This window comes from Lepus europaeus, chromosome 21 (assembly GCF_033115175.1).
Source record: "Lepus europaeus isolate LE1 chromosome 21, mLepTim1.pri, whole genome shotgun sequence".
Taxonomy (NCBI): Eukaryota; Metazoa; Chordata; class Mammalia; order Lagomorpha; family Leporidae; genus Lepus; species Lepus europaeus.
In genome coordinates this window covers 58,786,133-58,811,978 of record NC_084847.1, presented here as the reverse complement: position 1 = coordinate 58,811,978, position 25,846 = coordinate 58,786,133, and the positions used below count along the sequence as shown (strand labels likewise).

The following is a 25,846-nucleotide window of genomic DNA, read 5'->3' as shown; positions in this document are numbered from 1 at the left end:
ACTTGGCGCTCCCAGGCTGCCTAACACACTGGGAGTCGGAGGTGGGGCGGGGCGGGGCGCAGTGTCCAGTGTCCGTGCGTCCGCTGCCCGCTGTCCAGGTCTCTGCGGAAGGCCGGCCCGGGAACACAGCAAAGACCTGGGAGGAGTCCGGGCCGTGAAACAAGCCCGTCTGCTGGTGAGCCGAGGCTTTTCAGTACTGTCTGTCTTGCCTGTGTTTCTCGTTTTCTAGCAAATTTAAGGAAGACTGGTTTAGGAAGGCGGGCACGGCTGAAGCCTGCAGGGTGACAGGCACGCGGCACACTCGGGCGGAAGGGCCTTTCCCGAGGTACTGCCCCACGACGCTGCAGTTTCTACACAGCATAGCCCGCACAGGAAGCCAGACGTCGGCCCATGCCGACCAAGGGCCCCGGGATCCAGACACTGTCCTTCCTGCTTCTCCTGAGCCATGCCCGCGTCTCCAGCCACGTGCTCACCACTGCTGGCAGAACGCCTGAGCCGCGACCCCTGGGCTCTTACAGCTTCACTCAGGCGGCTGGGAGGGCTGCTCAGGGGGTGGGCCCATGCGCGCTCCCAGGCGAGGTCTGATTCCAGGGGCTGGGTCAGACTTCCTGGGTTGACTGTGCATGGTTTAAGAGACCAGAAGACCCAGTGAGGTTCACTGATCAACCTTCCTGGTTGGAGGGGCACCAGCAGTGAGCGGTGTGCAGACGTCCCTCCGTGGCCACTTCAGAGCTGCCGGCATGGTGCGGACCAGCTCCCAAACGCTACAGGTGGACCTGCGGCTCTCACAGGCCAGTGGGAGCCAGTGCCACAGACCTCTGCCTGCGGAGCGGGACCGCCGCAAGGCCACTGACGCCACACTGAGAGTGGACAGAACACACCGGGACGCGAGAGGACCACAGACAGTAAGTCGGACACACGACACGATGCACCCTGGCTCAGCGCCCCCGCCTCCCCGGCCTCTGTGGGGTGGGCAGGGCCAGCAGGCACCCTGGATCAGCACACCCACCTCCCCGGCCTCTGTGGGGCGGGCAGGGCCAGCAGGCACCCTGGATCAGCACCCCTGCCTCCCCGGCCTCTGTGGGGCGGGCAGGGCCAGCACGCACCCTGGCTCAGCGCCCCGCCTCCCCGGCCTCTGTGGGGCGGGCAGGGCCAGCAGGCACCCTGGATCGGCGCCCCTGCCTCCCCGGCCTCTGTGGGGCGGGCAGGGCCAGCAGGCACCCTGGCTCAGCGCCCCCGCCTCCCCGGCCTCTGTGGGGCGGGCAGGGCCAGCAGGCACCCTGGCTCAGCGCCCCCGCCTCCCCGGCCTCTGTGGGGCGGGCAGGGCCAGCAGGCACCCTGGCTCAGCGCCCCCGCCTCCCCGGCCTCTGTGGGGCGGGCAGGGCCAGCAGGCACCCTGGCTCAGCGCCCCCGCCTCCCCGGCCTCTGTGGGGCGGGCAGGGCCAGCAGGCACCCTGGCTCAGCGCCCCCGTCTCCCCGGCCTCTGTGGGCGCACCCTGGCTCAGCACACCCACCTCTCCAGCCTCTGTGGGGCGGGCAGGGCCAGCAGGCACCCTGGATCAGCGCCCCCGTCTCCCCGGCCTCTGTGGGGCAGGCAGGGCCAGCAGGCACCCTGGATCAGCACCCCCACCTCCCCGGCCTCTGTGGGGCAGGCAGGGCCAGCAGGCACCCTGGATCAGCACCCCCGCCTCCCCGGCCTCTGTGGGGTGGGTAGGGCCAGCAGGCACCCTGGATCAGCACCCCCACCTCCCTGGCCTCTGTGGGGCAGGCAGGGCCAGCAGGCACCCTGGATCAGCGCCCCCGCCTCCCCGGCCTCTGTGGGCGCACCCTGGCTCAGCACCCCCACCTCCCTGGCCTCTGTGGGCGCACCCTGGCTCAGCACACCCACCTCTCTGGCCTCTGTGGGGCGGGCAGGGCCAGCAGGCACCCTGGCTCAGCACCCCCGCCTCCCCGGCCTCTGTGGGCGCACCCTGGCTCAGCGCCCCCGCCTCCCCCGGCCTCTGTGGGCGCACCCTGGCTCAGCGCCCCCGCCTCCCTGGCCTCTGTGGGGCGGGCAGGGCCAGCAGGCACCCTGGCTCAGCACACCCACCTCCCCGGCCTCTGTGGGCGCACCCTGGCTCAGCGCCCCCGCCTCCCCGGCCTCTGTGGGGTGGGCAGGGCCAGCTCGTACCTTGTCTGGCCGTGCCCAGCCAGAGCTTCTGTGGCGACAGGGACGTCCTGCTGCTCAGAGGCATGCTCCCCGCTGTCTTGAGAGACCTCCAGGACGTCCCCTTCCTCGGCTCAGAGTAATAGGGTGACTCTGCAAAGCCAACGTGTGGTTTCAGGGCGTGAACGGCAGCCCCGCCCTCCAGCGCCCGAGACCGCGTGCACCAGCATGTGGCCACCCTGCCAGCCGTCCCGGCAGGCCTCACGAAGCCAGGAGCCAGGAGCCTCCTCTGGGTCTCCCACATGGGTGCAGGGGTCCAAGGACTTGGGCCATCCTCCGCTGCTTTCCCAGGCCACAGCAGAGAGCTGGATCAGAAGTGGAGCAGCCAGGACTCGCACTGGCGCCCACACGGGATGCCGGCACTGCAGGTGGCGGCTTAACCTGCTCTGCCACAGCGCCGGCCCCTTTTCTAGGACATTCTTGATGTTCTCATCAACGTGAAGGAAATAGTTTAAAATTCTTTTCTGTCTGGGACTTCACTTTAAGTAAAATATAACAGATTTATGCAAAAACAAAGGCTCTCATTAAACATTCTTTTTAAAAAGTTTATTTTTAAAAAATTATTTGAAAGAGAGAGGCTTTCTATCTACTGGTTCTCTCCCCAAATGCCCACAACAACTAGGGCTGGGCCAGGTCAAAGCCAGGAGCCAGGAGCTGCACCTGGATCTCCCCCGAGGGGCAGGGACCCAAGTTCTTGAGCAACCGTCTGCTGCCTCCCAGGACGCACACTGGCAGGGAGCCGGGCTGGAAGCAGAGGCGAGACTTGAGCCAAGGCACTGATGCGGGATGCACCCCCGAGGTGGTGCCTAACCTGCCGTGCTGTGACCCAGACAACAACCCCTCTCCCGTGGCAGCGTGCGCTCCGGGTGGTGCCTAACCTGCCATGCTGTGACCCAGACAACAACCCCTCTCCCGTGGCAGCGTGCGCTCCGGGTGGTGCCTAACCTGCTGTGCTGTGACCCAGACAACAACCCCTCTCCCGTGGCAGCGTGCGCTCCGGGTGGTGCCTAACCTGCTGTGCTGTGAGCCAGACAACAACCCTCTCCTGTGGCAGCGTGCGCTCCGGGTGGTGCCTAACCTGCTGTGCTGTGACCCAGGCAACAACCCTCTCCTGTGGCAGCGTGCGCTCCGGGTGGTGCCTAACCTGCTGTGCTGTGACCCAGACAACAACCCCTCTCCTGTGGCAGCGTGCACACCGGGTGGAAGCACGAAGCACCGTCTGCTGGGAGCCTCTGTGCTCTGGGACACAGCAGGTGCGCCCGAGGTCCCAACACCCCGAGGACAGAGGACGGGTCCTGTGTGGTTTCCCAGGACGCGGGGAAGGGCGGTGTCCAAAGCCCAGCTCCGGTTAAGCTGCAGAAGTGAGCGAGGGGAGGGAGGAGAGCTGGCCGTACTTACTGGGCGAGGTGGGTGGAGGTCTGTGAACACTTTTCCTTTTAGCTTTCTGAAACAAAGGAGAAACGCCGTGAGGCCATGGCACCGAGGGACACTGACAGCATGGGCCTGAGGCCCAGGAGGGACCCGGGGAGACAGGCCCCGCAGGGCTGCAAGCACCCTCAGGACAGACACACTGTCACGGAAAACCCAGGGCTCAGGACTGAGCACGCACAGGGAAGAGGCCCATCCCCCACACGTGTGGCGCTCACGGCCAGCACCCAGCCCTGGTGTCTGTCCCCACGGGCGGTTTTGGCAGCATGACAGCCTTCTAAGTCAACTGCAAATCCCCGGAGGGCGCCGCCCAGAGGGCCGACTCCTGCCACAGGCACCGCTGGCACCCACTGGGTTCCACTACTTCCTGGCTCCGTGGCCTGGCGACAGGACGCACTTGCTCCCGGCTTCCACAGAGGCCGAGGGGATGGTGTCGGGGCTGATCTCCCTCGCTGTTCTCTAGCCCAACGATGACCCCATGCTCGTAGCACAAGGCACCTTATCTGGGCTTGCATTGCACAGCCGCTCCCCCAGGGAGGAGCCTGGGCCACGTCCAGGGAGAATCCCGAACCCTGCAGACACAGGGCCCTCGGTGGAGACGGGGACCCATGGCTGCCTGATTTGCTGGTGTCAGAAACACTGGCGTGGCCACTGAGCCTGGCCACCTCTGCTCCCTGCCCCTCCAGGTTGGACCCCACGCTGCGGGACCCAGCTGCCAGGGCCACGTGTCCCCCCTCCCGCAGGGACCTGGCTCCCAGGGCCACGTGTCCCCCCCCCCCCCCGCAGGGACGTGGCTCCCAGGGCCACGTGTCCCCCCCCACTGCAGGGACCCGGCTGCCAGGACCACGTGTCCCCCCGTCCTTCCCGCTGCCTCCCCCAGCCTCTTGGCGTCCCCACCCGGCTCAGGGCTGGAGGAGGGCGTGGGTGACAGGCTCCAGCTCTGACCCCACACGTGCCACAGGAGCCACCTGGTCTGCCACGGTCAGTGCAGCTCAGCCTTCGCGGCCGGATGAAGTTAAAACTGCTCGCATGTGGAGGACGGCAGCCCCAGGGCTGGGCCCCATCACACTCACCGTCTCCGAGTCAGAGTCAAAGGTCGCTGCAGACTGAGTGTCGTCTCCCTGCAAGGAGAGGCCCAGGGTCACTGCCCGCCCCGCGGCCGCGGCCGCAGCCGCAGCCCAACACACCCGGGGTCCACATCGCGAGCTGCTCGGGGCGCGCAGCGGGGGCTGTGCGCTTGCGACGCTGCACCTGCGCCCGAGGACTGACTCTCTCTCCTTCTCTCCCTCCCTCTCCCCCTCTCTTTCTCTCTCTTTCTCCCTTCCTCTCTCTCCCCCTTCTCTCTCCAACCCTCCCTCCCTCCCTTCCTCCCTCTCCCTCTCTATCACAGCAGGGCACGGCGCACCGCGTGGGAGACGCGAGGACACCCGTGTTGGGGAGGCCGCCGCCGCCTGACGCCAGTGACCGACGGCAGGACCACGCGCCTGGGGCAACGCGGCTTCTCACGGGTGTCTGTGTCCACGCACTCAGCTTCTCAGCCCCGAAGGCAAGAAAGCAAATGTTCCAGATCCCTTGAGAGTGCCACGGGGCTGCCAGCAAGACCCAGCCTCCCAGGACCTGACCGGTGCGGGAACACACACGGCGGCGCCGGGGACCCCGGCACCTGAAGAGCACACGTGCCCCTTCCCACCGGGTCAACGCCGCACCCGGCAGCAGTTCCGCCAGTTGTCTGCAGTTTGGTTAGAAAAGCTCGGCTTGGGACACCCGCGCCCCGCGCCCCAGCGCCGGTTCGAGCCCCGGCTGCTCTGCTCACCTCTGCCTGAGGAGACAGGGCGGCGTGGTCCAGACAAGCAGGTCCCACCAGCCAGGCTCCAGGCGCCTGGCTCTGGTCTCTGGGCAGTGAAACAGTGGGTGGGAAATCTGTACCCCCTCTCCTGGTCACTCTGCCTTTCAAATAAATAAATATTGTTTAAAGACTTATTTTCCGTATTTATTGACACAGAGAGGGAGAGACAGAGGAAGGTTCTCCCCAGATGGCCTCCATGGCCAGGGCTGGGCCAGAGGAAGCCAGGAGCTTCTCCCACGTCTCCCATGTGAGCGCGGGGCACAGGACTTGGCCGCCCTCCGCTGTGCTCCCAGGCCGTCAGCAGAGAACTGGAGCGGGCGCCGAGCAGCTGGGACTCAAGCTGGTACCCATATGGGACGCCGGCGTCGCAGGCGGTGGCCTTACCCACAGCACCACAATGCTGACCCCAATAAATATATATTTTTTTGACAGGCAGAGTGGATAGTGAGAGAGACAGAGAGAAAGGTCTTTCTTTACTGTTGGTTCACCTTCCAATGGCCGCTGCGGCCGACGCATCGCGCTGATCCGAAGCCAGGAGCCAGGTGCTTCTCCTGGTCTCCCATGGGGTGCAGGGCCCAAGCATTTGGGCCATCCTCCACTGCCCTCCCGGGCCACAGCAGAGAGCTGGACTGGAAGAGGGGTAACCGGGATAGAATCTGGCGCCCCAACCGGGACTAGAACCCGGGGTGCCGGCGCCACAGGTGGAGGATTAGCCTAGTGAGCCGCGGCACGGGCCCCAATAAATATTTTTAAACAGAAAAAAACTGGGGCCAGCATAGTGGGCAAAGCCACCGCCTGCAGTGCTGGCATCCCTTATGGGCGCCGGTTCGAGCCCCGGCTGCTCCACTTCTGATCCAGCTCTCTGCTGTGGCCTGGGATAGCAGTAGAAGATGGCCCAAGTGCTTGGGCCCCTGCATCTGTGTGGGCGACCCAGAAGCTCCTGGCTCCTGATCGGCGCAGCTCCAGCCATTGTGGCCGATTGAGGAGTCAGCCAGCAGATGGAAGACCTCTCTCTCTTTCTCTAACTCTTTCAAGTAAATAAATAAATCTAAAAACAACAACAACAACAACAAACAAACAACAACAACACAGCAAACCCATGGCTTGGGGGCCCCTTGGGGCAGGGGTTAAGACACCATTTGGACACCTTCCCACCTCAGAGTGCCTGGGTCTGAGTCCCAGATCCACTTTTTTTTTTTTTTTAAAGATTATTTATTTGAAAGGCAGAAACAGAGAGAGGTCTTCCATCTGCTGGTTCACTCCCCAGATGGCTGCAACAGCCGGAGCTGCACCAATCCGAAGCCAGGAGCTTCTTCCGGGTCTCCCACGCAGGTGCAGGGGCCCAAGGCCTTGGGCCACCTTCCACTGCTTTCCCAGGCCACAGCAGGTGGGAGGCGGCAGGCAATGGCTCAAGTGCTTGGGGCCCTGACTTCGGTGTGGGACGTGCGGACGGAGTTCCAGGCTCCCGGCTTTGGGCGTGAATCAGCGGATGGAAGGTCTCTGTCTCTGCCTTCCAAGTTCATAAAAATCACAAACTAAAAGCAGAAGGACACGGCTGCACGTGGGCCAGCACAGCTGTGACCATGAGGATCCCGGCCTGCGCTCCCCCGTGACGGCCCAGGCCGCGGGGCGTGCCCCCCCACCCGTCTATCTGGTCCCTGGAGATCCTGATGGCCGCGGGGCGTTCCACACCCACACACCCACACACCTAACTGGTCCCTGGGGATCCTGATGGCCGCGGGGCGTTCCACACCCACACACCCACACACCCACACCTAACTGGTCCCTGGGGATCCTGATGGCTGCGGGGCGTTCCACACCCACACACCCACACCCACACCCACGGCCCAGGCCGCGGGGCGTGCCCCCCCACCCGTCTATCTGGTCCCTGGAGATCCTGATGGCTGCGGGGCGTTCCACACACACACACACACACACACACACCTAACTGGTCCCTGGGGATCCTGATGGCCGCGGGGCGTTCCACACCCACACACACACACACACACACCCACACCCACACCCACGGCCCAGGCCGCGGGGCGTTCCACACCCACACACACACACACACACCTAACTGGTCCCTGGGGATCCTGATGGCCGCGGGGCGTTCCACACCCACACACCCACACCCACGGCCCAGGCCGCGGGGCGTGCCCCCCCACCCGTCTATCTGGTCCCTGGAGATCCTGATGGCCGCGGGGCGTTCCACACACACACACACACACACACACCTAACTGGTCCCTGGGGATCCTGATGGCCCCGGGGCGTTCCACACCCACACACCCACACCCACACCCCAGGCCGCGGGGCGTTCCACACACACACACACACACAAACACACACCCATCTAACTGGTCCCTGGAGATCCTGATGGCCGCGGGGCGTTCCACACCCACACACCCACACCCACACCCACAGCCCAGGCCGCAGGGCGTTCCACACACACACACACACACACACCCATCTAACTGGTCCCTGGGGATCCTGATGGCCGCGGGGCGTTCCACACCCACACACACACACACCCACAGCCCAGGCCGCGGGGCGTGCCCCCCCACCCGTCTATCTGGTCCCTGGAGATCCTGATGGCCGCGGGGCGTTCCACACCCACACACCCACACCCACAGCCCAGGCCGCGGGGCGTTCCACACACACACACACCCCCATCTAACTGGTCCCTGGGGATCCTGATGTCATCACCAGGGGGCACTGTTGGGTTTCAACCGCACGCGGCAGCCAGAGACAAGGTCACCCTGCGAGGTGGCTGTGTGAGGGACACAGGTTGTCCCAGCCTGGCACAGGCTGACACAGGACACCGGGCCGAGAGCCTGGCTGCCCGCAGCCCTCAGGCTTCGCCCGAGAAAACGTGTCATCCCCAGTGGAGTCGGGGCAGCCCCTCGGCCTCCCCGCGGCGGAGAGGCTGGTCCCGCCCTCTGAGCTACGGCGTCCCGGCTCTCCAAGGATACAGATTCCCCCACCAGGTTTCCCTCCTTAATATTCATGTGTTTATCTGAAAGGCAGAGTCCAGAGAGCCCGGGAGAGATCGTCCATCCCCGGCTCACGCCCCGAGTGCCCACAGTGTCCAGGGCCGGGGCAGGCCGGAGCCGGGCGCCTGGAACTGCATCGGTGTCCGGCGTGGACGGCAGGGGCCGGGCACTCGGCGTCTGCCACTGCTGGGCGCCCTGGCGGGGAGCCGGATCGGAGTGAGCCGCCGGGGCTCTCTGATGGGCTGCTCCTCTGGGCTGCCACGGCCACAACGCTGGTCCCCGCGTCTGCACACGGACGCACACGCACACGGGCACACACGGACGCACACACACACTATGGGCTGTCACAGGGCCACACGCTGGTCCCCGTGTCTGCACACGGGCACACACGCACTCAGGCACACACGGACGCACACACACACTATGGGCTGTCACTGTGCCACAACGCTGGTCCCCGTGTCTGCACACGGGCACACACGCACACGGGTACACACGGACGCACACACACACTATGGCTGTCACTGTGCCACAACGCTGGTCCCCGTGTCTGCACACGGGCACACACGCACTCAGGCACACACGGACGCACACACACACTATGGGCTGTCACTGGGCCACACGCTGGTCCCCGTGTCTGCACACACACACACGGGTACACATGGACGCACACGCACACTATGGGCTGTCACTGGGCCACAACGCTGGTCCCCGTGTCTGCACACACACACATACACACGGGTACACATGGACGCACACACACACTATGGGCTGTCACTGGGCCACACGCTGGTCCCCACGTCTGCACACGGGCACACACACACATGGGTACACACGGACGCACACACACACAACGCACTGTCACTGGGCCACAACGCTGGTCCCCGCGTCTGCACACGGACGCACACGCACACGGGCACACACACACTATGGGCTGTCACTGGGCCACAATGCTGGTCCCCGCGTCTGCACACGGGCACACACACACATGGGTACACACGGATGCACACGCACACTATGGGCTGTCACTGGGCCACACGCTGGTCCCCACGTCTGCACACGGGCACACACACACACGGGTACACATGGACGCACACGCACACTATGGGCTGTCACTGGGCCACATGCTGGTCCCCGCGTCTGCACAAAAACACACACACACGGACGCACACGCACACTATGGGCTGTCACTGGGCCACACGCTGGTCCCCGTGTCTGCACACACACACATACACACACGGACGCACACGCACACTATGGGCTGTCACTGGGCCACAACGCTGGTCCCCACGTCTGCACACGGGCACACACACACACACGGGTACACATGGACGCACACGCACACTATGGGCTGTCACTGGGCCACAACGCTGGTCCCCGTGTCTGCACACACACACACACACGGGTACACACGGACGCACACGCACACTATGGGCTGTCACTGGGCCACACGCTGGTCCCCGCGTCTGCACACACACACACGGGTACACATGGACGCACATGCACACTATGGGCTGTCACTGGGCCACACGCTGGTTCCCGTGTCTGCACACACACACGGGCACACACGGACGCACACGCACACTATGGGCTGTCACTGGGCCACACGCTGGTCCCCGCGCCTGCGCACACACACACACACACGGGCACACATGGACGCACATGCACACTATGGGCTGTCACTGGGCCACACGCTGGTCCCCGTGTCTGCACACACACATACACACGGGTACACATGGACGCACACGCACACTATGGGCTGTCACTGGGCCACAACACTGGTTCCCGCGTCTGCACACGGACGCACATGCACACTATGGGCTGTCACTGGGCCACAACGCTGGTCCCCGCGTCTGCACACGGACGCACACACACGGGTACACACGGACGCACATGCACACTATAGGCTGTCACTGGGCCACACGCTGGTCCCCGTGTCTGCACACACACACACACACGGGTACACACGGACGCACATGCACACTATAGGCTGTCACTGGGCCACACGCTGGTCCCCGTGTCTGCACACACACACACACACGGGTACACATGGACGCACATGCACACTATGGGCTGTCACTGGGCCACACGCTGGTCCCCGTGTCTGCACACACACATACACACGGGTACACATGGACGCACACGCACACTATGGGCTGTCACTGGGCCACAACACTGGTTCCCGCGTCTGCACACGGACGCACATGCACACTATGGGCTGTCACTGGGCCACAACGCTGGTCCCCGCGTCTGCACACGGACGCACACACACGGGTACACACGGACGCACATGCACACTATGGGATGTCACTGGGCCACACGCTGGTCCCCGCGCCTGCGCGCGCACACACACACACACGCACACGAGCTGATTAACAGAACAAGGCAGTGTCGTGTGAGTCCCGCGTGTGCGATCCCGGCGAGCGCTCGGTGGGGAGGACCAGGCCCATGGGGGCAGAGTGGGCCCCCCTCACACGGCTGTCGTCAGCCTGGCATCTCTGGACCTGGGAAAGGCCAACTCCGGGGCGGCTCGCGAAGGCGGCAGCCTGGGGGCCGGGGCCACAGCCTGGGGGCCGGGGTGGGCGGCCGTGGAGGACTGGGTCAGCTGGGCAGCGGGAGCGTCACCGGTCCTGCCGCCGCTCACGCCGAGGCGAGGGCCCGCACCCATGGCGTGTCGTCTGGGGACAGCCGAGACTCCGAGGAGACAGGAGAGGGCCCTACGCTGGGCGCGGGGAGCCGCTCGGAGACCCGCGGGGCCATGGCCGTGGGCGGGAGCTGACCCGCGTCCCCACGGGGCCGGCTCGGGCCCAGCCCCTGCGCGTGCACCCGGGGACGCCCTGGCCCAGCCCCGGTCACCGCGGCCACGTGGGAGCGAGGCCTCCCCCTCTCACATCTTTAAAAGCCAAAGTCTAGCCTGGGGGGGGGGGGGCCGCGGCCTGCCGGGCCGGCATCCGCGCGGGCGCTGGTTCGAGCCCCGGCGGGGGCCAGGGCGCGCAGGGCAGCGCCTGCTCAGCCAGTGCGGGCCGGGGGCGCCGGTGCTCGCGCCCACGACCCCGGCCCACGGCAGCAGGTGGGGCCAAGCACGCCCAGGGCCTGCAAGAACGGGGGCCAGGGACCCGCGTGTTGGCCACACCACGAGCGTCTACACCAGCGACGACCCGGGCGAGCAGGAGCTACACTGCGTCCCTGCGGCGCCGTCCCCGGGCCCCAGACCCCTCTCGCCCGGCCATCACCTCCTCCGGGAAGCCTCCGAGCAGGCCGGGCAAGGCCGGGGTCCCCGGGCCCGGGGCGTCCTCCCTCGCGTCGCCGTCCATCCTCGGCTCCGGGCGTGTCCAGCGCAGCCGCCCGAGGCACTTACACAGCGAGCCCGCTCGGCCGGCGCGGGCGCAGCGTCCCGGAAGGCTTCCTGGAGGCGGCGTCCTCAGCGAGCGGCTGCGGACGCGGGCCCGGCGCGGCCGGGGTCCGAGGGCCTGAGACGCCCTCTTGTGCGGTAATAATAGCGGCAGCGCTCACCGGCGGCCGCCGCCCCGGCCGGCCTCGCTCCACCCTTACCGTCTCCGAGACCGGGTCCGTGGCGTCCAGGGACATGGCGGCGGCGCGGCGCGGCTCTCCTCAGGGCTCCGCGGCCGCCGGCTCACCGAGGAGGCCGCGCGGCCCGCGACCCCGCTGCCATGGCAACGCGCCGCCGACCCGCGGCGCCCCGGATGGGACCTGCGCGCCTGCCGAGCGGCCGTGCGCCTGCGCGGAGTTGGCGTGCGGCGTCGAACCGCAGCCCCGCTGCCATGGTAACGCGCCGCCGACCCGCGGGGCCCTGGATGGGACCTGCGCGCCTGCCGGGCGGCCGTGCGCCTGCGCGGAGGTGGCGCTCGGCGTCGGCCCGCGATCCCGTTGCCGTGGCAACGCGCCGCCGACCCGCGGGGCCCCGGATGGGACATGCGCGCCTGCCGGGGCGGCCGTGCGCCTGCGCGGAGTTGGCGCCCCGGACGGCGTCTTCCTCCCGCCGCGGTCTCGGGGTCGCCCAGCGCGGGCCCCTCTTCGCCCGCCTCGGGGGCGGAAACTCGGCAGTGCGCCAAAAAATCCGCGGGAAATGGAGTCCAAGGCTTATTTTTTTGTATAGTTAAAAACTCTGTGCGCAGCCCTTTCGTAACGCCGTTGTCCCTGTTAGGAAAAAGAAAATTAAATAAAGTCCTGCTTTTAATCCCGTCCCGTAGGCGCGGGGCCTGCCCCAACACAAGCCCCTGCCCACGCAGGGCAGCCAATCGGGTGGCTGGAATTCCCCGCCCACATCTTGAACCCGTCCCTTCCGCCGGAAGTCCCCGCCCCTTCCGCCGGGAGCCCCGCCTCCGAGGCGCTCCGCCCGCCGGACGCTCGGCACGTACCACTGAGCGCCCCGGTGGGGGTGACAGTTCGGAGAGACCGCCTCGACGCAGACCTGTCCCCAGTCCCTCTCAGCTCGAGCTGAAGCCCACCCACGATTCCTTTTGCTCTTATAAACTCCCCGATGGGTCTCCGTGGAGTCGCGGGTCCCCACGCCCGCCAGTTTAGGTCTCTGCTCCCCTCCGGGCCAGCCAGGTGGTAAAGTCCGGGGTGGAGCCTCCGGAGAGGGTGGAGCCGGCGGCGGCGGCGGGGCGGGGCTTCCGGCGGACCGACGGGACGCGCGCGGGTGAGGCGTGCGCTTGGCGCTGGGGTCCCGGCCGGGCCGGGGGCGGGGGGCGGGGGGCGGGGGTCGGGCAGGGGTCCGCGGCCCGCGCCGCCTCCGGGCTCTCCGGAAGCCTTAAGCCTGCAGGCTGGCTGACCCCAGGCGTGGCCTCCCCGGGGGCCGACAGACCGGTGCCCCGGCCGGTCGCACAGACCCGCGCCCACTCCCGGGGGGACGGGGCCCCGGGTGCGCGGCTTGGGCGGCACACACACACGGGGGGCTTGGCCGGCCCCGGAACTGCAGACGCCCCTGCGGCCCTGCCCGCCGGCTGCGCGGCCCCCACCCGGCCCCAGGCCCTGGGTCCCTGGGGTCGCCTCCCTCCCAGGCCGGGCTGCAGCCTGAGGTGACCGCGCCGGGCCTGGCGGGGCAGTGCGGCCACACCTCTCCTGTGCAGGAGCCCCCAGCCTCGCCATGGACCCCGAGTGCGCCCTGCTCCTGCCCGGCCTCTGTGCGGTCCTGGCGGACCCCGGGCGGCCGGTGGCCGACGACACCTGTCTGGAGAAGCTGCTGGACTGGTTTCAGACGGTGACCGAGACGGGTGAGGGCTCTGCGCCGCTGGTCTTGTGGGAGCCCCGAAGGGCGGGCTTCCTGGAGGAGGCAGTCAGGGCCCCCGGGAGGGGCGGGCTCGGAGCTTTTCATGTTTCGAGTGACAGGGAGAGAGAGTGACGTCTTCCATCCCTCGGTGCCTGAGCCAGGGCCGGCCAGGCTGAAGCCGGGAGCTCCTTCTGGGACCCGAGTACCTGGGCCGTCGTCCGCTGCCTCCCAGGCGGTCAGCAGGGAGCTGGCTAGGACGTGGGGCGGTGAGACTCGGCCCAGCCCTCCGCCGTGCCATGCTGCCGTGGGCGGTGGGCGCTGGACGGTGGGCATGCCGGCCACAGGCGGCCCGCCCGGGCTAAGACATCAGACTTGGGACCGGTGCCCGGTGGAAGGCCCCCATCCCCTCCTGGGGTGCCGCGTGCCCTTTCGGGGTGCCTGGGTTGAGACCCGTCGGCGCCACTTCTGGTCCAGCTTCCTCCTGGTGCATCCTGGGAGGCGGCAGGTGTCGGCTCGAGTCCTCGAGACCCTGCCGCCCCCACCCACGCCAGAGGCCCCGGTGAGTTCCCGGCTTTGGCCTGGCCCAGCCCTGATTGTCGCAGGCGTTTGCCGAGTGAGCCAGTGCACGGAAGATCTCTGTCTCTCTGCTTTTCAATTGAAATGAAAAGTAATAAAAATTGTTTTAAAGATCAGGTTTGATTATTATCCACGTTTGCCTGGTGACGGTGACCGTGGCGGTGGCCGGCGCTCGTGGAGCTCGCCAGGCGCGGGGCAGGGCGGAGAGAGCTGGGCGGCCCGGGTGGCTGCCTCCCGTCCCGAGCCGGTCCTCGCCTTGAGCACTTCCTGGTGGAGTGGCAGGTGTGGAGCAGCTCTGTGCTCTGTGCCGGGGGCGGTCACCATCTCTCGCGGGAGGGGTGTGAGTGCTCGGCCTGGCTGCTCCGTGTCTCCCACCTCCTCCGGGCTCTCTGCCCCTCCCTGCCCCTGCTCGCCCTGTTTTTCAGTTGAGTACCTAGACTCGTTTTCTTAGAACATGCCTATTTAACGCTGTCCGTCTCTTTGTGAGATTTTTCTCATTCGGGCTGGCGCTGTGGGCAGCGGTGCAGCCTCCACCTGCCGCGCCGGCATCCCATGTGGGTCTCGGTCACGTCCCGGCTGCTCCACTTCCAGCCCAGCTCCCTGCTGTGGCCTGGGAGAGCAGCAGAAGGTGCCCCCAAGTGCGTGGGCCCCTGCACCCGCGTGGGAGACCCAGAGGAAGCTCCTGGCCCAGTGCTGGCCGTCACAGCCATCTGGGAGTGAACCAGTGGATGGGAGGTCTCCCTTTCTCCGGTTCTCTCTCTCTTTCAGGATAAATAGATTTGCAGAGCATTTATAAAATTATTCTCATTTTATTTGAAAGACATCTTCCTCCTGCTGGTTCACTCCCCAGATGTCCACCGTAACCAGGTCTGGGCCAGAACGCCGTCCGTGGCTCCCCCGGGGGTGGCAGGGCCCAAGTACCTGAGCCGTCACTGCCGCCTCCCAGGTGCACGTTGGCGGGAAGCTGTGGACGCGGGCGCCGGGTGGTGTCCGCCCCTCGTGCTGCAGAAGCCCGCCCCTCCCCGCGCCCCGTGGGTTTCACATCAGCGTGCCCTCGCGTAGCTCCAGGTCCACCACGCTCGCCCTTGGGATTGGCTTCCTGCATTGTCGGGCTACTTTGCGAGGACCCCTTAGTTTTAGAATGCGGGCTTTTCCCGTGTTTTATGCTTGCGTGCAGACTCAAGGCGGGGTTTGGGGATCTCACTGCCTCGCATTGGGGTCCTGGAGTCTGTAACTTCCCAGTGGGGGCCTGATTCTTGGCTACAACTTTAAAACTGCCTTTACAGTTTGCTGCCACTTCACTCCCCAGAGGCCTGTGAGCCCAGGCAGGGGTGCCAGGTCTCCCGTGGGGGAGCAGGGTCCCAACCCCTTGAGCCTCCCAGGGTGCCCGTTAGCAGGGAGCTGGCGTCGCGAGCGGAGCCAGGGCTTGAGTCCAGGCGCCCCGATACGGGATGCAGAGTTAGAGACAGGGAGAGACAGATTTTTCATCCACTGGTTCACTCCCCAAATGGCTGCAATGGGTGTAGCTGTGCCAGGCCAAAGCCAGGAGCCAGGAGCTTCTTCCGGGTCTCCCACGTGGGTGCAGGGGCCCAAGGACTTTTGCCATCCTCCACTGCTTTCCCAGGCCATGGCAGAGGCTGGATCGGACATGGAACAGCTGGGACTCGAACCGGCGCCCATGTGGGATGCCGGCACCGCAGGCGGCAGCCTTGCCCACGAGGCCACGGCGCCGGCCCCTGCTTTGTTTCTGGAGGTCCTGTGAGATTTGAGCTCGCTTACCTTCTCTTCTGCGTTTGCTGTTTCCCGGGCCTTGTCTCGGCTCCTCTCCTGCCCTTCGCTGGTGGAAGTTGCTTTGAAGCTAAGGCGGTCTGTTTATGTTCTAACTACGAATGCTGTATGACGTGTAACACGGGAACTAGATCTCTACGGAGAATTGGAAGTTATCTGAGGGGCGGAGAGAGCTGCCCTCTGCTGACTTACCCCCCAGACGCCCTCCGCAGCCGGGGCTGGGCCAGGTGTCTGTGGGGGCGGTGGGGCGGTGACTTGAGCCGTCACCACTGCCTGCAGGGTGTGCGTTAGCAGGAGGCTGGGTGTCTGGTGTGCACGCAGGCGTCTGAGCGCCAGGCCACACATCTGCCCTGCAAGCTGCAGGATCAGGACTCGGAATCAGGGCTGGGGCTGTGGCGTAGCCGGTAAAGCCGCTGCCTGCGGTGCCAGCATTCTGTATGGGCATCGGTTCGAGTCCTGGCTGCTCCACTTCTGATCCAGCTCTCTGCTATGGCCTGGGAAAGCAGTGGAAGATGGCCCAAGTGCTTGTGCCCCTGCACCCGCGTGGGAGACCTGGAAGAAGCTCCTGGCTTCAGATTGGTGCAGCTCCAGCTATTGTGGCCATCTGGGGAGTGAACCAGCAGATGGAAGACCTCTCTCTCTGCCTCTCTGAAACTCTGCCTTTCAAATAAATGAATAAATCTTTAAAAGCAAAAAGATAAAAAAATTAAAAATAAGTTTGAAGAGCCTCAGAGTTTTACCCTGCTGGAGGCGCGGTGTGGTGCCCCCACTGACCCCAGTGCGGTGCCCCACTGACGGCCTCCGGCCTCCGGGTCGGCCTGTCCCTGCAGGGTCCAGCCTGCAGCTGCTGCAGGACAACCCCTGCCTGGTGGAGCTGCTGTCCCACGCGCTGGGCACCCAGGACGCCCCTGCCGGGCTCCTCTCCTTCGCCCTCCGCCTCGCAGGGATATTTGGTGCTCAGGAGAGCGGCTTCCAGTACCTCCAGGTGAGCCCCCCGCCCCGCCCCAGTACCTCCAGGTGAGCCCCCCCGCCCCAGTACCTTCAGGTGAGCCCCCCGCCCCACCCCAGTACCTCCAGGTGAGCCCCCCAGCCCTGCCCCAGTACCTCCAGGTGAGCCCCCCGCCCCGCCCCAGTACCTGCAGGTGAGCCCGCCCCCGCATGGCCTCGTTGTCCTCCTGCCGACTTGCAGGCCGGTGGAGCGCTGTGCTGTGGTCCGTGCCTGGTCTCCGCCACCTGCGTTTGAGAGCCGCACAGGAGTGGTGCTGCGGCTCGGAGGGAGGCCTTGTGGAATAGGGACCAGGGTGTCTCTCCGTGCCGGGCCGCTCTGTGCCCTCACCGGAGTTCCCAAGCCCCCTTTGTTCCTGCTGTCAGCCGAGATGCCCCGGAACCTGTGTCCTGCAGCTGGGAGAACTGCTGGAGGCCCCTGCACGGGCACAGCCGGATGGGCTGGGTGACGCGGGCCTGAGCCTCCCAGCCCGCACAGCTGCCCTCCTGCCAGCACCAGCCCCAGGCCGTGGGGTGCTGGGGTGCAGGCGCCTGGAGGGAGGGCAGGAGCGGGGACACGGCCCCCCACTCGGCAGCGGCAGACTCTAGGAGTCTAGCTGAGAGGCTTTCCAGAACGTTCTAGGGCACTTCTGCCGCAGCGTGGATCAGCACACGCGTCTGATAGCGATTGGACAGTTGTCTCTGTGCCCAGCAGCCCTGCCCACGGCCTGGGTCCACGGAGACCTCCCTGAGTCAGAACCCTGTCTCTTCTCCCCAGCAGGGGGAGTTGCTCCCCGGGCTCTTCGGGGAGGCCGGGCCCCTCGGCCGAGCTGCCTGGACCGTCCCCAGTGTGCGCAGCGGCTGGGTCCAGGGCCTGCGCTCCCTGGCGCAGCACCCCAGCGCCCTGCACTTCCTGGCCAACCATGGTGAGTGCCACGGCCCCCATGCACCTGTGCCTGCGAGCGGTGGCGGTGACGGCACAGGTCCTTGCGGTGAACGCGTGTGGCCTCGTGGCCGTGTCAGGAGCTGGGTGACTTCGTGGTCACAGGTCGGCGCTCGGGAGCGTCTGGCACTCTGGGAGGAATCAGGCTCCGAGCACGGGGTGGTTTGGTGGCGGGGGCTCTGCTGTCCTGGGACGGAAGCTGGCCTCACCCCCACCCCCGCTGACCCTCTCCCCTGCCCTGTCCCCTCCCCAGGTGTGCTGGACGCCATCTTCTCCCTTCAGCAAGACCCCAGCCTGTTTGTGGCCTCGGCCGCCAGTCAGCTCCTGGCACACGTGCTGGCCTTGTCCATGCAGGGCGCAGCCGGGAGCCCCCCCGCCCCCCAGGACGGGGCCTGGCCCACGTGCGCCCAGAGGATCGTGGGCCACATGGAGGAGTCCCTGTGCTCCACGGCCGCCCCACAGGTCACTCAGGCCCTGAACGTCCTGACCTCCACGCTGGGGCGCTGTCACGGCCGCTGGACCAAGGCCCTGTGGGCGCAGCTGAGCCCCTTCGTGGCCCGTCTGCTGGAGAGAGAGCCCGTGCCGGCTGCCCACTCGCTTGTGGATCTCCTGCTCAGCGTGGCCCGGTCAGGTCCCCGGGGCTCGGCCGTCCGTGGGGCTGGGGTGGGCGACTGGTTTCCCTTGCTCCTAGAGCAGCTGGTGCACCCGGGTGTGTCTCGCCGGCAGCCCTGAGGACGCTGCCCAGCGTGGGGGAGTGGGGGGCCTCGGGGCCGGGCACTCATTCCTCCCCTCCGGTCCCCTGCAGTTCCCCGGCGTTCAGTTCGGCGGACAGCGGCCCGTGGGACATGGCGGCCCGGACACTGAGCTGCCTGGGCCCCTTGCAAGCTGGGCCTCTGGCCTTGGGGCTCCTGAAACTGCAGCATTGGTAGGCGGGGGCAGGCGGGAGCTGGGGGACACGGCCTCTGTGGGCGGGGGACCTCGAGGGCCCCGAGGAGGCCAGGGTGAGGGGCCGCGGCTGGTGTCCAGGGGCGCAGAGGCTGCACGGCCCCGTGTGGGTGGCAGCACGGTGGCGGCCTGCGCACCTCGTTGAGGGACAGGATTGTTCACACAGAAGCTGTGCCCGGCCAGAGCTGACGGGGGCGCTGCTCACCGGCACTGGGCTTGTCCCCGGGGCCTGCCCTGCTGCCTTCTTGCTGTGACCCCCGAGGGCTGTGAGCTGCAGGGTGCGGGGGGAAGGACCAGTGCCCGTGCTCCCCCAGCTCCGGGCCCAGACTCCAGGGCTGGGTCCGTGTCCCGAGCGTGAGGCCCCCCAGGACGCCGTGCAGGCCTGCGCAGGCTGCTGCTCCCCGTGCGTCCATGTCCTGCGCAGCCCATGGCCGGCAGAAAAGCTGCTTCTTGGGGGTGTGCAGGCCCCAGCTCCCCAAGACATGCTGGGGGTCCCAGGGCTGTGGCCGCCGCCCGTGGCATGGGGGAAGGTGCTCACCCCACGTCCTCTGTCCCCAGCCCACAGACCCTGAGGACCCAGGCCTTCGGGGTCCTCCTCCAGCCCCTGGCCTGTGTCCTGAAAGCCAGCGCACAGGCCCCAGGAGCCGCAGGTACGCGGGAGGGGTGGGCGTCCTCCCCGTGCCCTGACCCTGGGGAGCAGGTGCCCACCCCAAGGGGACGTTTGCCTCGGCCTCCAGGCCTGCTGGACGGAGCCCCAGGCAGCTCCATGACGGTGGACTCGCTGCTGTCCTCCAAGTCGGCCTGCGTGGGGCTCCTGTGCCAGACCCTGGCCCACCTGGAGGAGCTGCAGCCACTGGTAGGTGTGGCCCAGGCCCTGTGCTGCCCACTGCGCAGACGCCGACGGGGCCTGCGCCTCCATGACGCCCCTCCCTCCCGCAGCCGCAGCGCCCCTCGCCCTGGCCCCAGGAGGCCCTGCTGGGAGCGGCGGTGACCATGTTGCGGCTCTGCGGGGGCGGTGCCGCCCCGGCCTCCAGCCTGGGAGGCCGCCTCTGCCGGACCCTGGCAGGCTGCGTGCGTGTCCAGCGCGCTGCCCTCGACTTCCTGGGGACGCTGTCGCAGGGGGCAGGTGAGTCCCTAGCCCCTGCTCCGCTCTGCCCGGGGTCCTCTGGGAGCCGGTCTTGCCGTGCCCCCAGGCGTGGGTTCACACCTGCCCCGTGGTCCCGTCTGTCCAGGCCCCCAGGATTCTGTGACGCAGGTGTTTGCTGCCCTCCTGGAGTGCCTGGAGAGCCCCGACTCCAGCCCCACGGTACGGGGCGTGGGGGCATGGGGAGGGGCGGGGTGGTGACCACTGCCTGCTGCCCGCAGGCCTGTGGGAAGGGGGCTTCCCCGGGGGGCCCGGAGTCACTGCTTTGTGGGACCGTCCAGGGTGGTGGCTGCTAGGGATTCGGGCCCAGGGCCGGGGCTGGTGAGGCCGGAGCGGGAGGGGCGTGGCCTGGGCTGGGAGGGCAGGGGTGCCGCCTGCCCAGGGGGAGCAGCCCTGTGCTTTGTCGCAGACTTGGAGGTCAGGCCCAGTGTTCCGTCCCCCTCCCGCTGGGGCAGGGGCGTGGCTCCGCCCTCCCACAGCCTCCCCTCGGCCCCGCCCCTGCCCCAGGTCCTGAAGAAGGCCTTCCAGGCCACGCTCAGGTGGCTCCCGGGCCCGCCCAAGCCCCCCAGCTGCTGCGCTCTCAGCCCCCACACCCTGCTGTTCCTCCAGGGTAAGTCAGCCTGGTCCCGGGGGTGGCCGAGCCCAGCTGGGGCGGGAGGGAGGCCGGAGCCCCCCTGACTGCCGCTTCCGGCCCAGAGCTGCTCCCTGTGCTGCAGAAGCGTCTGTGCAGCCCCTGCTGGGAGGTGCGGGACTCGGCCCTGGAGTTCCTGACCCAGCTGGGCCGGTGCTGGGCAGGTGAGTGGGGGGCGGGCTGCCCGGGGGTGGGCGGGGGCTGCCCCTCCTCCGTGACCGGGCCCATCCGACCCCAGAGCAGGCTGACTTCAGGCGCGCGCTCCTGGCCTCGGAGGTGCCCCAGCTCGCCCGGCAGCTCCTCCAAGACCCCGAGAGCTATGTCCGAGCCAGCGCGGTGACCGCCGTGGGACAGCTGTCCAGCTGGGGCCTGCAGCCGGCCTCCACCAGCCTGCAGCACCCAGGGGCCCAGCAGGTGGGACACGCTGGGTCCTCGTCCAGCAGCCCAGCAGGGAGGGGTGGGCTGGCCCGTGGTGGCTGCTCCTCTAGCACCCCCACCTGGTGGGCACGGTTACCCCACCTGACTCGTGCCCCAGGGCGGGTTGTTGGGAGGTACGGCCGGGCGGCACCTGAGCCCGGCCTCCTCACGTGCCATCTGTCACAGGGCCTGCTGGACGAGCTCCTGCACATCCTGAGCACGGACTCGGAGGGCTTCCCGCGGCGGGCTGTCACGCAGGTCCTCACCGAGTGGCTGAGGGCTGGCCATGCCGACGTGGCTCAGGACGCGGAGCAGTTCGTGGCCACGGTGCTCCAGGTGGTGAGCCGGGACCTGGACTGGGAGGTCCGGGCGCAGGGTCTGGAGCTGGCACGGGTGTTCCTGGCGCAGATGCTGGGGCAGCCCGGCGCCGGCTGTCCCTATGCCGTGGGCCTGCCCGTGGCCTCGTCCCCCAGCACACTCCTCGCCGCCCTGCACGCGCTGGGCCGGGTGCGGCTCCTGGACTTCGCGCTCTGTGCCTTGCTTGACTGTGACCGGCCCGTGGCCCAGAAGGCCTGTGACCTGCTCCTCTCCCTGAGGGCCGAGCTTGCCCGCCGCGGGGGCCTGTGGGAGGCTGGGGGCAGCCCCGACCCGGTGGCCGTGGAGGCAGCCCTGCGGGGCTGGCGGGCCGGCGAGCAGGGCCAGCCGCTGGGGGAGCTGGCGCCCGCGGCCGCGCTGGCTGTCCTAGACGCCGTGGACCTGGAGGGCTTTCGGGGCAGGCTGGCCGAGAGCAGCGACCGCGTGGAGCGCAGCCCCCAGTCCCTCCTGCAGGACGTGCTGGCTGCCGCGGGCGTGCGGGGGAACCAGGCCGACTGCTACTGACCGCCGCCGAGCCGGGCCACGCAGGGGCCGGCCTGAGACCGCCGCCTTCTGATGTCGCCGACCACACGCCTCAGGGCTCTGGCTGCTGCCCCCGGCTCACTGTGTGTTTACACCGGTGCCGTGGCATCCACGGCGGGCCCTCGGGTGCCCCGGCTTCAGACTTGATTTGGCGCATCAAGATCTCCCGTGGCTCTGCCACGTTTAGGATTCTCTTCCGTGTTTGTGAACGTCCCATGGGGTTCAGCAGGGGCCGCGTTAAACCTGTGGACACTTTGAGTGTTTTCTTTTTGAAGACTTATTGATTTGGAAGGCAGAGAGGGAGAGAGAGGTCTTCCATCCCCTGGTTCCCTTCCCAAATGGCTGCAACGGCTGGGATGGACGGGGCCTAAGGCTGAAGCCAGGAGCTCCATCCATGTCTCCCACGTGGGTGCAGGGGCCCAAGCACTTGGGCATCTTCTGCTGCTTTCCCAGGCCATGAGCAGGGAGCTGGATCAGAAAAGGTGCAGCCGGGACTCGAACTGGCGCCCATATGGGTCGCTGGTGCTGCAGGCGGAGGCTTAGGCCCGCTACGCCGCGGAGCCGGCCCCTGCATGAGTATCCTGCGGTTTGCAGTGCACGGCCCCTACTCTGGCTGGATTATTCCTGAGAGCTTTGTTTTTCATGCTGTTGTACATGAGATTGTCTTCAGGGTTACCTTTCTGGGGATGGCTTGTAGTTAGCAGAGGGAGACAGCTGACGCTGAGCGGTGGTTTCACACCCGCCGCTTCGCTGAACCTGGTGTCTTAGCGAGTTGCTGGAGCTGTCGGGTTTTGTCTGTGATCGTGTCGTCTGCAAACAGAGTTTATTTTTCCTTTCCCATTTGGAAGGCTTTTATTTACATTCCTGCTTGGCTGTGGTCCTGTGTCGGACAGAAGCGGTTTAGGGGACAGGCTCCCAGCTTCTGGCCGTGGGATAGGATGTGAGCTTCGCCGTCTGCGGCTGGCGTGCGGAGTGAGCTGCTGTGCCGGGCGGCAGCTGCCCAGCGGCTCTCTGCCTGAGTGCGGCTCGCAGCGGCCCAGGGACCGGCTGGCAGGCGGTGCAGCCCCCACGCGCCCCCGGGTGAGCCCCGCCTTCTTGGGCGTGATCTCTCGTGCCTGTGCTCGCCGTGGGCGTCAGCCCGTGGCTTTCCTCTCTGGCGGTCTCCCCTGGCTTCGAACGAGGGCTTGGAGCCGGAAACCCAGAGGAGAGGGGGAGCGCGTGGCGTCGTTGCTGGCGATGGCTGTTGGGTTTGACACCAAAATCAGGCGGCAGATGGCAGCAGCAGCCTGGGGCTGCGTCAAACCTGACAGCTTCCATAGCCGTGGAGCACCAGACGTATTTGCAAACTGGGAGTCTGGTTGAGTGTGTGTAACACGCGCTTACGGAACTCGCCCAACCTGCTGGCAGAAACCCCAGGGAAGACGCGCCGATCTCCAGGAGACACTCCCCTCCACGTCGGAGCCGCGGTGCGGGACGTGTAGCACCAGCGTCCCATCCGGGTGCCAGCTCACGTCCCGGCTGCTCCGCCGCCCACCCAGCGCCCTGCCCATGCGCCTGGGAAGGCAGCAGGTGAGGGCCCAAGTACTTGGCATGTTGCCAGCCCCATGGGAGCTCCTGGCTCCTGGCTCCTGGCTCTGGCCTGGCCCAGCCCCAGCTGTTGTGGCCATTGTGGATGTGATCCAGTAGATGGGAGAGCTCGCTCACTCTGCCTTCCAGAGATGTCAGTCTTATTTAAAACACAGACACACGCGCACACACACAGACACGCGCGCACACACACAGACATGCAGACACACAGACACGCACACACACACAGTGAGCTGTCGCCGCCCACCTGTTAGGGTGGCTGGTCTCGGGCAGGTAACCAGTGGTGAGGGGCTGAGAACAGGAGCCCTGCCCAACGCTGATGGCACACGCGTGGCGTGCGGAGCTTCCTCAAAAGTTATAAGACATGGCCTGGGGGTCACGAGGTGGTGCTCGCCCGAGGGCACCAGGTCAGGACGCCGAAGGGCCCCTGCACACCTGTGTTCCCGCAGCAGCCGGGGAGACGGGAGGTGGGGGCTGTGTCGAGGGGTGTGTGTGTGTGTGTGCGCGCAATATGTCTCAGTCTATGCAGTGTGTGTGTGTGTAGTGTGGGTGTCTGCACTGTGTGTGTGTGTGCAGTATGTCTCAGTCTATGCAGTGTGTGTGTATGTGTGTAGTGTGGGTGTCTATGCAGTGTGTGTGTGTGTGTAGTGTGGGTGTCTGCACCGTGTGTGTGTGTGTGTAGTGTGGGTGTCTGCAGTATGTGTGTGTGTAGTGTGGGTGTCTGTGCAGTATGCGTGTGCAGCATGTGTGGGTGTGTGTGTGCAGTATGTCTCTGCAGTATGTGGTGTGTCTTGTGCAGTGTGTGTGTGTATGTGTGGGTGTCTGGCCTTGAAGAAGGTGGTCCTGCCGTCTGAAAGCGTGGGTGAGCCTGGCAGCACCGTGCTGAGCCGTCTCCCCCGTGGACCTTCCTGGCGGAAGCAGAGGGTACTATGGCTGGGGTGGCGGACTGGGAGGGCGTCGGGTGAGGACAGACCGTGCAGGTGGACCCGTCCCGGGGGCGTGCCGCGTTGGGTGATGGGTGTGGCACTTGACCGAGGCCGTGCGGTGTTCGGAGACCTCAGGCCCGAAGGGCTCAGGGACGCCGCCAGGGAGGTGCCCCTCTTGGGCTGCAGCTCTCGTGCTCGGTGGGCAGCGGTGGGCCTCTGTAGAGTCCAGGACCACAGGCTGGGCTGTGTGAGTGGACAGGTGGGTGACAGGTGCCCAGGGAGCCGCAGATGAAGCCGACTGAGTCCTGGCTTCCGGTCTGACCTCTAGGCTCACCTCCATCAGCGGAGTGGGCAGGTGCCCCCTGGTGGTGAGACTCAGGCTGCAGCCCCATGGGGAAACAGGTGTGAGCCCGGCCATGTGACCGGGGACGGTCCCCTCCCCTCTGTGAGTCCACGTCTGCCGCTTCCCCCCAGAGTGAGCATCCCACAACCTAACATGGCCGCCCAGAGCCGTCCGCCAAGGAGCAGGTGCTGGGCCCACTTGGGAGGCTCTGCTCACACTATGGGGTCCTGGCAGAGCCCCCAGGGCACCCGCCCGGGAAAGCAGGGCAGCCTCTGCTAGTGGAGACCCCCGCCAGCCCCGAGGCCCGTGCCTGGAGCAGCCTCCCCAGTGACCCCCAGCTCCCACGGCCTGCGAGACGGGCCTGTGTCTGCAGGCAGGCCCACCAAAGTGCACGTGGGGCTCAGGCTCGGCCTGTGGCGCCGCTGAGCTCAAGGTCCCAGCCGGAGCCTTTTCACTGCTGTGACCGGGGCAGGCGCCAGAGGAGGCCACGCCGGCAGCGGCTGTCCCAGCACAGGGAGCACCCCTCCCTCGGTGGCCCCAGGCCTCGGTCATCTACTCTGCAAACAGGGCTGCAGGGCCGAGTGACCGCCCCAGCCAGGCTCTGGGCAGACAGCTGGGAGCCAGGGGCTGGTGCTGGGCTCCCATGGTGCCATGTGCGGGAGATGGGCACACGCCTGTTTCTACGTGTGGTGGGAGGTCCCAGAGAGGGTGTGACGGGGTCGGAGCCAGGGCTGTTTAGGCCAAAGCCTGAAGGATGGGAAGTCCCCAGCTCCGAGAAGCACCATCGAGGCATAAGGACAGGGTGTGGGAGGCCAGGACGAGGGGCATGGCCGGGGCGCCCGGAGGGAAGGGGTGGGGCCTTCGGCACTCAGGGCAGAGCTGATGTGGCCTGGACCATTCGCTTCAACCCCAGTCCTGGCCTCCCCGTTAGGCACGAGCCCGTGGTGACGGAGCCAGGGCGAGG

At 66.9% G+C, this 25,846-nt stretch overlaps 2 protein-coding genes across 7 annotated transcripts in view; one reads left to right on the top strand and one right to left on the bottom strand.

Moving 5' to 3' along the window:
* The window catches only part of IQCE (IQ motif containing E), a 64,400-nt gene extending 52,274 nt beyond the window's left edge, over nucleotides 1–12,126 (bottom strand). For 2 of the 4 annotated variants that reach the window (XM_062180693.1, XM_062180692.1), the window contains exons 1-4: nucleotides 12,021–12,126; nucleotides 4,708–4,755; nucleotides 3,605–3,650; nucleotides 2,171–2,299 (exon numbers count right to left, since the gene is read on the bottom strand). In XM_062180693.1, coding sequence (XP_062036677.1) covers nucleotides 2,171–2,299; nucleotides 3,605–3,650; nucleotides 4,708–4,755; nucleotides 12,021–12,056 — 259 coding nt within the window. In that variant the 5' untranslated portion in view covers nucleotides 12,057–12,126. Of the gene's footprint in view, nucleotides 1–2,170; nucleotides 2,300–3,604; nucleotides 3,651–4,707; nucleotides 4,756–5,447; nucleotides 5,578–11,826; nucleotides 11,878–12,020 lie in introns of those variants that run through there. The other 2 variants (XM_062180694.1, XM_062180695.1) reach the window with 2 other exon arrangements.
* Nucleotides 12,127–13,104: 978 nt separating this feature from the next.
* Nucleotides 13,105–22,219, top strand: BRAT1 (BRCA1 associated ATM activator 1). Of its 3 annotated transcripts, none has more exons than XM_062180689.1 (13): nucleotides 13,105–13,131; nucleotides 13,562–13,705; nucleotides 16,896–17,050; nucleotides 17,828–17,975; nucleotides 18,246–18,618; nucleotides 18,798–18,917; nucleotides 19,496–19,587; nucleotides 19,675–19,793; nucleotides 19,877–20,063; nucleotides 20,170–20,243; nucleotides 20,589–20,691; nucleotides 20,778–20,876; nucleotides 20,951–22,219. In XM_062180689.1, the coding sequence occupies exons 2-13, from the start codon at nucleotides 13,579–13,581 to the stop codon at nucleotides 22,006–22,008; spliced, it is 2,655 nt and encodes an 884-aa protein (XP_062036673.1). In that variant the 5' UTR covers nucleotides 13,105–13,131; nucleotides 13,562–13,578; the 3' UTR covers nucleotides 22,009–22,219. The 3 variants fall into 3 exon arrangements, with proteins under 3 accessions (XP_062036673.1, XP_062036675.1, XP_062036674.1); XM_062180691.1 differs by lacking the exon at nucleotides 13,105–13,131 and having other exon boundaries at nucleotides 13,229–13,705; nucleotides 17,831–17,975; nucleotides 20,951–21,126; nucleotides 21,316–22,219; XM_062180690.1 differs by lacking the exon at nucleotides 13,105–13,131 and having other exon boundaries at nucleotides 13,229–13,705; nucleotides 20,951–21,126; nucleotides 21,316–22,219.
* The last annotated feature ends 3,627 nt before the right edge of the window (nucleotides 22,220–25,846 follow it).